Source organism: Beta vulgaris, chromosome 2 (genome assembly GCF_026745355.1).
Source record: "Beta vulgaris subsp. vulgaris cultivar EL10 chromosome 2, EL10.2, whole genome shotgun sequence".
Classification (NCBI taxonomy): domain Eukaryota; kingdom Viridiplantae; phylum Streptophyta; class Magnoliopsida; order Caryophyllales; family Amaranthaceae; genus Beta; species Beta vulgaris.
In genome coordinates this window covers 35,864,421-35,875,397 of record NC_079203.1, presented here as the reverse complement: position 1 = coordinate 35,875,397, position 10,977 = coordinate 35,864,421, and the positions used below count along the sequence as shown (strand labels likewise).

The 10,977-nt window shown below is 37.8% G+C and overlaps 1 protein-coding gene and 1 long non-coding RNA gene across 2 annotated transcripts; both read left to right on the top strand.

Annotated features, from left to right (window-relative positions):
• The first annotated feature begins 6,823 nt into the window (after positions 1 to 6,823).
• Positions 6,824 to 8,111, top strand: LOC125494972 (uncharacterized). Its single transcript, XR_007271280.2, has 3 exons — positions 6,824 to 6,868; positions 7,800 to 7,937; positions 8,031 to 8,111. It is a non-coding gene; the product is annotated as an uncharacterized LOC125494972 (long non-coding RNA).
• A 349-nt stretch (positions 8,112 to 8,460) lies between these two features.
• On the top strand, positions 8,461 to 10,041 carry LOC125494837 (uncharacterized). Its single transcript, XM_057392969.1, has 4 exons — positions 8,461 to 9,059; positions 9,318 to 9,680; positions 9,764 to 9,872; positions 9,967 to 10,041. The coding sequence occupies exons 1-4, from the start codon at positions 8,461 to 8,463 to the stop codon at positions 10,039 to 10,041; spliced, it is 1,146 nt and encodes a 381-aa protein (XP_057248952.1).
• The last annotated feature ends 936 nt before the right edge of the window (positions 10,042 to 10,977 follow it).

The following is a 10,977-nucleotide window of genomic DNA, read 5'->3' as shown; positions in this document are numbered from 1 at the left end:
TACATTTTGGGGATCAAGATCTATAGGGATAGGTCTAAGAGGATGATCGGACTTAGCCAACGAACTTATATAGATAAGATCGTCACTAAGTTCAACATGGAAAACTCTAAGAGAGGTTTTACCCATGCAACATGGAGTGTCGCTTAGCAAGACTCAGTGTCCTTCTGGACTGATGAGATTAAGCGAATGAGTAATGTTCCTTATGCGTCAGCTATAGGGTCCATTATGTACTCCATGATTTATACTCACCCAGATGTTTCATATGCCTTGAGCATGTGTAGCAGATTCCAATCTAATCCCGCTGACGCACAAGTGCAGCTAAGAATATCATAAAGTACTTAAGGACTAAGGATAATCTTAGTGTATGGAGGGGAGAGTAAGTTAATTGTTTAGGATTAAACAGATGCGAGCTTCCAAACTGACAAAGATGATTTTCGATCCCAATCTGGTTTCATCTTCTGTCTAAATGGAGGGTCAGTAAGCTGGAAAAGTTCAAAGCAAAGTACTGTTACTGATTCTACAACAGAAGCTGAGTACATTGCTACGACAGATGCAGCAAAGGAAGCCATTTGGATGAAGAAGTTCATTCTGGAGCTAGGAGTAGTGCCTAGTGTTGTAGATGGTATTGTTTTACAATGGTGCCATAGCTCAGTCTAAAGAACCAAGATCACATCAAAGGTGTAAACACATACTTAGAAAGTTTCATCTTATTCGAGAAATCGTTGAGAGAAAAAATGTAATAGTTAGCAAAGTTCATACGGATAGCAATGTCGCTGATCCTTTGACTAAACATGTTGACTTCTAAGGGAACACTATAAGAGGGGGGGTGAATTATAGTGTGACTAATATACGTTATTTTTGCGGAATTATAAAACAACGAAAGGAACAAGAGAAATACACAAGAGATTTTAGCGAGGAAAAACTTCCTAGGCCCAATAGGAAGAAACAACCTCGACCACAAGGGATTTTAACTCAATACTTTCCACTATAATAGGCCAAAACAACTCTGTTTACAATCCTATTACTTTTCTCTTAAGCCACAACTTAAGTTACTAAACTCAAGTTCCCAACGACAGTTCCCACAACTGACGTTCCTCTCAAACTTCACTCGAAGTTGCTTTCTCTTTCTCTTTCTCTTTCTCTTGCTTCACTCAAAGCTTCTCACACTTACAATGAAACTCACTCAAGTTTCTTCCCTTTCTCTTGCTTTACTCAAAGCTTTTCTCAATACAGGATTTCACTCAAAATCCCCTTACCCCAAAAACCAAGATTACAAACGATAAAAACAATAAGAGAATAAGTAGAAATACGTAAGGAACACAAGAGTATATTGAAGGAATGACGGTACTGACTTTTCTTAGTTAAACCCAATTAAAACCGAAGTCAGACACACTATGGAAGGACTACTAAAGTTTGACACTTTATGTAAAATAACTTAAAGTCCGACACATTAAACTTTAGATTAAGCGCCTATTTATAACTAAGTAGTCATGAAATAACTTACCACTAATTAATCCACTAACCCATGATTTCCATGACTTTAATTAATTTATTAGTTTTTATTTAACTTTACTTGAGAATTAAATAACCACTAACCCACTACTTAACTTAATAGGAGAAGCAGTAAAGTATAACGTGGTTTATAAAACTTGAAGCCTAATTAAACTAATTAAAATAAATTAAGGCTTTGATAAAATAATATGGCCCATTACTCCACAAACAGTAAACGTGTTTAAACGTGATATTAGTTTGCTTGGGGAGTAATTAAACCATATAAATTAATTAATACTTGGGAAATAATAAACAAGCCCACTAAACCCACTAAAACGTTTAACAGTAAACATTACGTGGTTTTAGATACTTGGGGAATAATTAAATATTTAAAAATAAATGATTTAAGAAAAAATATCTTTTTAAAATATTTAAATAAAAACCGAAAAAACAGATTTTATTTAAAAAGAAAACTTTTCAAAAGATAAGATTTTACTTAGAATAAAAAGATAAGATTTTAAAATAAGATATTATTCTTTTCAAAACAGAAAATCATTTTAAAATCTTTTCCTAACAAACTCCTAACTAATCCCTAAATTAGTGGATCTAGTCAAACTAAGCTAGGACTCCTAATAAATCAGTTAACACTTCATATATGTTAGGCGCACAACATAGGACGTTTTAGGTCTGTTCCCAACCTGTGTTCCCAAACTGTACCAACGTCTGTTCCCAACATAGGAACAGAACAGGAACTCCTAGACTTAATTAATAGAAACCGACACAACCTTTTTACCATTTAGACTCATTAAACCTAGGAACTTAACTAGAGACTCTAAACCATCATTCCAACTTTATAACTCAAGTTTCCTTACCTTTCCGGATCTTGTTCCCTTTTTACATTTAGAAACTTAAATACAAACTCATGCATTCTAAGCTTCCTTCATGTTAGGATAGTTGTTCCTTTGAATATCTTCACTTCAATCTTCAAGTCAAGCCTCTTCACTTCAACCTTGATTGTAGTATTCTCTTTATCCATAGGAACAATGCACCTCGCACATCTTTCATAACAAGCATTCTCAATGCTATAGGCACAACCTTTTACAATGATTCTTGCACACATAAAACTCATAAACTTTGTTAGTTAAATTACTTTAGTTTGTCATCATCAAAACCATATTGGATCAACAAAACCATTGCCTCAGTCTAAGCATGAGAGTCATAATAGGGCTATAAGACTTAAGCATGTAGGAGAGTAGTTTTGATAGTGTACTATTTAATTAGTTCGCAGTTGTAGTTACTCTTATGATATGTTTGGTTATGTTTATCAATAAAAGATTATATTCTTATTTAATCTTGGTATTAAAATAAAACGTTCAAAGTATTTTATAACGGTTGATAGGATTGTCAAATACGTGATTTGACAAATGAAACCCTATCTGGTGAATAGGAGTTATAATATATCTTGGTCCCTAGTTCGAATCATCAAAATTGAACGTAAATGATTCAGTTTCATGGACTAGATTGCAAGTTGATTGATAGCGCAATTTCATGGCTATGGGGACATAGAGATGTCCGGTCATTTGCATAGACATGTATAGTTGATACACGTCGGGCAGACCTAGTGTGAGTTCTCTAAAAGGTTTATGAGAATCTCATTAATATATTTAGTGGATTCCTTTGACATGAGTATGATACTATTCTTACTTAAGGAATAGTATGTTTTTGGAATCGTATGTTTTTGATAGAGCAAAGCGTCATGCCGTAAAAGGAGGCTATAAAGGCAGTGATCGGAACTGCTACAAATTGAGCGAGAGTTTTGGTTAGACAAGACTGGATAAGTCCTCCTAAACAGTTAGGATTGGTGTCTTGGCCTCTTGTAGAGTGAGAACTGAAAAATGCATTGCCGTGCTCAAATGAATTACAGAGTTAATCTCATTTGTTTCGACAGTTCAAACTCGGATGCCAAGAATCGACTTGAACATTGATACGGTTAACATTGGAGTTACCATATTATCAAGTTGGACATTAAGTGCTTAAGGAGTTTAAAGATTACACACTTGTTCTCAAACAAGTGGGAGATTGAAAGATTTTTGTTTTCGATCAAGTGTAAGAATCTAAGTATATTTGGACAAGTTTATAGAGATAATATATTCAATAATATTAGGTGACTGTAACATTTTGCTAGAAGCTAAATTACGGTTTCTTGGATTAATGAGATTGGTCCGACTACTAATATTGATGGGGTCCTATTAGGTCACACATTATAACAAATGTTAGATAATTACCCAAATTCATTTTGAAAATGGTTTGATGGTCATGTGGATGATTGGAGAAGAGTTGTAACTCTTGTTGTTAAATGATTTAAAATGGGTGGCTTTATATGCCTAATTAAGCCTCTTAATGTATGACATTATGTGGCCAATTTAGCCTTATGAAACCACTATTGTAACAACTCTATATATTGATATAGAGGTTACATATGAATCATATTATCATCTTTTTGCTAAATTTCTGATTTTTGGTAAAGCTTAGACTCCTCCTCTTCCTCCCTTTTTGGCCTAACACCATACAAAATAATAAGGAGTGAAAAGGTTCTTATTTCCATACTAGCATACGTGGTGATCTAACTGTTGTTCGTGGACCAACACTAGAGGAACAACGTTTGACATTCTCATAAGATCTCACTTGGAAGTTAGGGGGTGTTTGGTTGTCATGGGGTAACGGGAATGGAATCAAGAAAGGGGTAGAGAGGGAAAGGAAAGCAAAACCCTTAGATGTTAAGTGTTGTTTGGTTGGTACAAATTATTTTTCTTCCTCCTACCTCTCTTCCACCATAGCACAACCAATTCCTCCTCCCTTGTACTGCCGCCGCCACCCTCTCCCCACCCAGTAGCGCCGCGAGCCGCCACACCTCCCCCTCCTCTTCCCGCCGCGCCTCCTCTCTCCTTCCCATCGCGTCCCATCGCGTTCTCTCGCTCTCCCTCCCCTGCGTCGCCTCCTCTCACTCCCCCTCCCCTTGCCTGCGTTGCGTCCTCTCGCTCCCCCTCCCTTGTGTCGCCTCCTCTCGCTCCCCCTCCATTTGCCTACGTCGCGTCCTCTCGTTCCCCCTCCCTTGCGCCGTGTCCTCTCGCTCCCCATCCCCTTGCTTGCGTCGCCTCCTCTCGATCCCCCTCCCCTTCTTGTCGCTGTCACCTGCGTCACCGTCTGGTTGGCGTGGAGGAGACAATGCGTTGTGCGGTGGTTGGGTGGTCAGATGGTGGTGGTTGGGTTAGGGTTCCGGTGGTCGAGTTAGGGTTACCGGCGGGTGGGTAGTGGTCAAGGAAGTGGTTGGGTGGTGGCGGTTGGGTGGTGGCCTGTTAGTGGTGGTAATGATTGGGTTAGGTTGTGATGGTTTGGTGGTGGTGGTTGGATGGTCAAGGAGGTGGTCTATGATGAGTCAAAGAAAGGGAATGTGGAACCTTGAGGGGTGTGGGTAATCAAATTAGAGGGATTTAGGGGTAAGGAGGGGAAAGGGGGGGAAAAGAAACCTCCAAAACAAACAACATAAAAGGGAATCAAGAGGTTATATTCCCTTTCCAGTTTCCCCCAAACCAAACGCCCCCTTAGTACCTTTGAAGATTCGCGCATCAAAGGTATATAATGTTATATATTATTTGATTCATATTAGTTTATGCAATTTGTTCTTGGGTTAGATGTTTGAGTATATGATACTCTTTTTTCACATTAAGCATCTAAAGTCCTACAAGAGTCATACTAAATGAACATCTATACTTAAGGTAAAAGAACACATACCTTTTAAATTTAAATATGAAAAAAGAATCTTTAGTTACAAAATTTAAGGAAACAAATAATAATAATTTTTTAAAATTATAGAACTCTAAAAATAATAAAACGACATAGTTTATAATAGGGTGCACCATGCTCTATATGCACTTAGATGCAGAGTCGTGATACGCCCATACCCGGTATGGGGAGGTAGTTGCCCATACTTGGGGGTAAAAGGGTAATTTCGCTCATTAGTTGAATTTAGGTAAGAATAGAAAAGTCCAATTAAATAGGAATTTTCCCTTTAATGTTTCTCTCTCCTCTGAGTTCTCTGTCTCTGAACTTTGAGTTCTCTGTCATCTCTCCTCCTCAAATCTCCATTGTTGCGCAAATTCATCCCATTGTTGCGCAACTTCATCCCATAATTCTCACTAAATATTGGGAAACAATAATTATAGGGGAGAAATTTTAATTTCGTTACAAGTTTAGAAGTATAAGATTAGCTCGGATTGCGAAAGAAATTTTCGAGAAAAGCGAGATTGCGAAAGGAAAGGAAATTGGTTGAGATAGGTGAAGGTAAGATCTTTAATTTTGCATGGTTTATAAGAATGTAATTTTTTGTGGAAATTCGGCTTAGGCTTACGTAAATTCATGAACCCTAAATGCCGAATTTTCGCAAAATTATGTTAATTAAATGTTGGCAGAATTATGTGAATAATGTGAAATTATTTGTTGGCATTTAGGGTGAAATTATATGTTGGGTGATTTAATGAATGAATGGCAGAATTATGTGAATAATGTGAAATTATTTCTAGAAGGGTTAAAGAATGTTGGGTGATTTAATTAACTGTTAAATTTATGTTGTTATGTTAATTATATGTTGGCTTGCTTACCTTCGTAAATTTGTGTTGTGGAGCTTATCTCAGAAATTTTTATGGCAAATTTTTTGTGTTGAGATTGATCTGGATTATTAATGACATTTTGAAGGAAGCAGTTAATATTATTGGCGGTTACCATAGATTGATCTGGATTATTAATGAAAAATTGTGTTGTTGTTGTAAGTGTGATATAATATATGGTCTGATATAATAGTTAATTGTTGTAAGAGTGAAGATTGAAACTTCCAATTCCGAAATTCTAAATAAAGATTGAAACTTCCAATTCACAAAATGAAATATAAGGCATTTAGTGTTAACCATATTATAGTTGTCTAATCAAAGTAGTGAAAAAACTTCTAAGTGTTGTATACGTTATGTAGATAGATGGAGCAATATAGTGAAAATAGTAATGATGAGTTGTATGAGGAAGAAGCCGAATGTTTGGAGGTAAATGAATGAATTGTTATGACCTAATAACCTTGTAGTTTTCTTTTAATGTTGATATATTTATATATTAATGAACCTGACAGAATGAAGTGAATATTCGTGGAAATAAGAGGAAAAGAAAGAGTTCAAAGAGAGTGGATAATAAGGTAAAGGAGAAGTTGTAGGTTTTGATGAGCTATAACAATTAAAAATTATTGATTTAATTAATTGCAATATTTATTTAATTAATGAAGGTTCGAAGAAAAAAAAAGGAAGCGAGATTTGTATTAACTGGAGCAATGTATAGGGTGAGTGGTTAATATTTTAGTTTTGTTACGAATAATATGAATTTAGATATGTTTGTTGTTTACTTTTCCATTTGTTATTGTAAATTATGATTACTTTTCCATTTGTTATTGTAAAATAATTTGCAGAGAAATGATTTGAGTGAGGGTGGTGCCGTTAAGTTAAGAGGGGAAGTATGTAAAACGCAATTGAGAAAGTGTAACGGTTCCCATCCCAATGTAAATTGTAGGGGTTGAGAATTTTGGTAGAGTAGTAGGTGGGTTTACACGTATGAAAGTAGAGTGAGTGAAGGAAATGGGGTTTGGTGGTTTGTTGGAGTTAAAGCGGAGAAGGTTACCTCGATCATTGTGTTATTGGTTGATGACCTTATTGGATGTTGATAGGAAGGTGATCCAGTTTCCCGGAGGGGTGGAATACCCGTTAGACAAGAACCAGGTTCATTGGGTTCTAGGGACCCCATGCGGCCAAAAGCGGGTGCCGAAGGAGGCACGTAATGATGAATATATGAGGGCGATAGAATCGAATAGGGTTAAATATGACATGGGGGTTGGAATACCAGTGGTAAAAGTGGTGGACAAAGTTGAGGGAGTATGTGATTTGGAAGATGAATATGACTTTAAGACTGCTTTCCTTATTTTTGCCTTATGTGATGTACTATGTCCGACCACTTGTCGAAGATTGGAATCGGATCTTGTTGTTGGTGCAACCTGTGCTATGGATGTTAGTAGTTATGATTGGTCGACCCTTATAGTTGAGAAGCTTTTAGTGCATGGTCGTCATTTTGGGGAGAAGTTTCATAAAGATGGTTATGCAAAGGGTTGTGGAGGTTGCACATATTATCTAGCTGTGAGTATTAGTTATCAAATGTGGAAAATAATGTTGAATATAATGTTGGTTATATACTAAAATAGAATATGTTGTTGTATCTTGTAGATTTTGTATCTAGATAGGTTAAACCGTCCACCTATGAAATGGGGTATGTTCCCAAGGTGTAAGGCTTGGTCGGTTGGAGATGTAAATATTGCAAAGAATGACGATGAAACCGTTAAGGGGGACTATGGGAAGATTGGGGTATGAATCTAATTGAAAAAGCAATTTTTAAGCTATATGTTATGTTATTGATAGATAAATTGTGATTAATTTGTTAATTTGAATTCTTATTAGTGCATTGATGTGGCTTATGGGGAGAGGCATCCTCTTATGGCTAGGGACAGTTTTGGTCCACAATCTATGGCGTACGAGGTAATATGTATGACATTGTATGTCTTTTAAGTATGAAAATGTGTCTTCTTTAAGTGAAAATGTGTCCATATAAATTTATGAAGTGTAAGTGTGATGTGAAGATGTAAAACCTGTAATATGATAAGATGTTATATATTAAAAAAAATATAATATGTTGAATATGTGTTACTATTTTTATGTTGAATATTTTAGTTATTAAAATGTTCATTAAATGTTGATCATGAATTAGTTTATCATGAATTAGTTTATGTTGAGTTATGTATCTTGTCCTAATAATTGAACATGTCAGATTGCGCGGATAATACTTAGTGGATTGGGTGTTGAGCTTCAAGGAGGAGTTGGAGTGCGTGACATGAATGAGACGAATGTGGTTGCGAAGTCGGAGTCGGATGAGGAAGAAAATATTGCACAAAGGCGAAGGCGAAGGGGCCCTAGGGATAACCTTAACCCATATCAGAGGAGGATGTTGAGGATGGGTCAAGGCGGTGTTAATGCTGAGGTTGGTGGGCAAAAAGGGGAAAGAAGTGGTGATGTTGGTGATGGAGGAAGTGAGGAACATGGATATGTTGGTGGGAAGGGAGTTGGAGGAAGTGAGGAGGAGCATGAAAATGAAGAGGGAGATGGGCAGGAGGAGGAGGAGCAGGGAGCTAGGGTGGAGGAAGAAGAGGAGAGGCAGGAAGAAGGAGAGAGGGTGGAGGGGCAGCAAGAAGGGGAGAGGCAGGAAGAAGAAGGAGAGAGGGTGGAGGGGCGGGAAGAAGAGGAGAGGCAGGGAGAAGAAGGAGAGAGGGTGGAGGGGCAGCAAGAAGGTGGAGAGAGGCTAGAAGGGCAGCAAGAAGAAGGAGAGAGGGTGGAGGGGCAGCAAGAAGGGGGAGAGAGGGTGGAGGGGCAGCAAGAGGGGGAGAGGCAGGAAGAAGAAGGAGAGAGGGTGGAGGGGCTAGAAGAAGAGGAGAGGCAGGAAGAAGAAGGAGAGAGGGTGGAGGAAGAAGGAGAGAGGCTGGAGGAAGGAGAGAAGCTGGAGGAAGAAGAGGAGGGGCAGGAGGAAGAGGGAAGACATGATGAGCAGAAGGAAGAGGGGCAGGGAGCTAGGGTGGAGGAGGAAGAGGGAAGGCAGGAGGAGGAGGAAGGGCAGGGAGCTAGGGTGGAGTAGGAAGAGGGAAGGCCGGGCGAGAGTAGTGAGAGTATCCCGTCCGTTATTAGCCTTGTGAGGAGGTTAACCGTTGGGTTAGGTGATGACACATTCGATGAGATAAACAAGTCAAGATATGAGTGGGCGTCGTGTACGTTTAAGTCGAGGCGGATTGATAGTCATGAGAAACTTGGTGACAACATAAGTGGTGATAAGAGTTGCCATGGTAATGAGGAGGTTTCGGGATCGGTGTCACAAACAACAGAGTTGTCACAAACATCGGTAGGGAGTAAAGGTAATAAGAGTAGGAGTAGGAAGCGTAGGTGTACGAGGCCAAGTGTGAAGTTAAGGGAAAAGGACTTCGTGGTTGAGATGGTACCGAGGTCGTACCCGAACTACATGGCGAGAATATTGAGACTTGTAGCTGAGTATGACACGTTCGAGGCGTAAGTAATTATGTTTGTATATACATATAAAATTAGCTTTAAATATACTTTACATATATTTTCTGAACTTAATTTACTTTTAGTCAGGATCACCATCCTGAATCTTTGGTGTTGGTGAAATGTGGTGATTACACAGCATCATTGAGCGACTGTTATACAGTTCTAAATCCGAATGTGGAATTGGCTACAAAAGTGAGTACGCAATGCAATAATTATTTCACACCATTATTAATTGAGGAAATGCATATGTATAGTATAAAGTGTTTGATATTGTTTGAATGTATAGTATGTTAGTGTTGTTGGAGCTATGTACACACGATTGTGGGCAAAGAAATTGTTGATGCAAGCTTATGATACTTGATGGAGCCTGTATATGCGAAAATGTACCAAAAAAATTCAGTCATCTGCATAAAAATTATATAGTACTTGTCGTATGAGAATTTTGTTTTTTATTTGTTTTATTTGTCGTAGAATGTTGTTCTATAAGAGGTTGGGGAGCCAAATGGTTGGGCAACAACAAGATTTTATGCACGGAGATACGCTCAGAACTTGAAAGGCGTAAAGGCAGCAAGAATATTTGTGGTAAATATTTAATTATTTTTAAAAGATAAAAAAGACACTCCTTGTATTATATGCATAGTTATAAATAATTGGTATGTTTGGTAATTGGTAATAGGTGTTTGTACCCATATATGACGGGACTAGTTGGTGGTGTGCGACATTTTGTTTAAACACTGAGGAGGTTTGGGTAATTGACGGAGATTCAGAGATACGAGACCATGGGGACTCCATTAAGAAACTTGTAAGCACACTCTATGTAATTCTACATATACATGTTGGGTATGTGAATGGTTTTCTTACATTTTGATTGTGGCTGTAGGCGATTGGGATAGATATATTCCTCACATACGTCGATGTTTCTTGGGTTAGTGGGGAGACTTCATGATGGCTAGTTAAGAAAGTATTCGTTGGAACCAAAAAAGACGGGTAAGTATTTATTCACTTTCATCCAATATTGTTTCCACATGTTTAATGATGTCTCACCTGCTCGAGTATCACCTAATCTTCTCATCCTCACATGCCAGATTGCTGTTCCTTTTAGCTTTAGTTTTCACATCACTTTCTCATCTTTTTAATGATCATCCACTATATCGTTTGGGCTCAAAACCTGCATACTTTGAAAATACGCCTACAATTCCGTATAGATGGTATAGAAGATATTTGTGAATTCAGTTTTCTACCCATATATGAGATCAATTGTCTTTTATCTTATGAGCAACTGATTTAATCCGTCTGA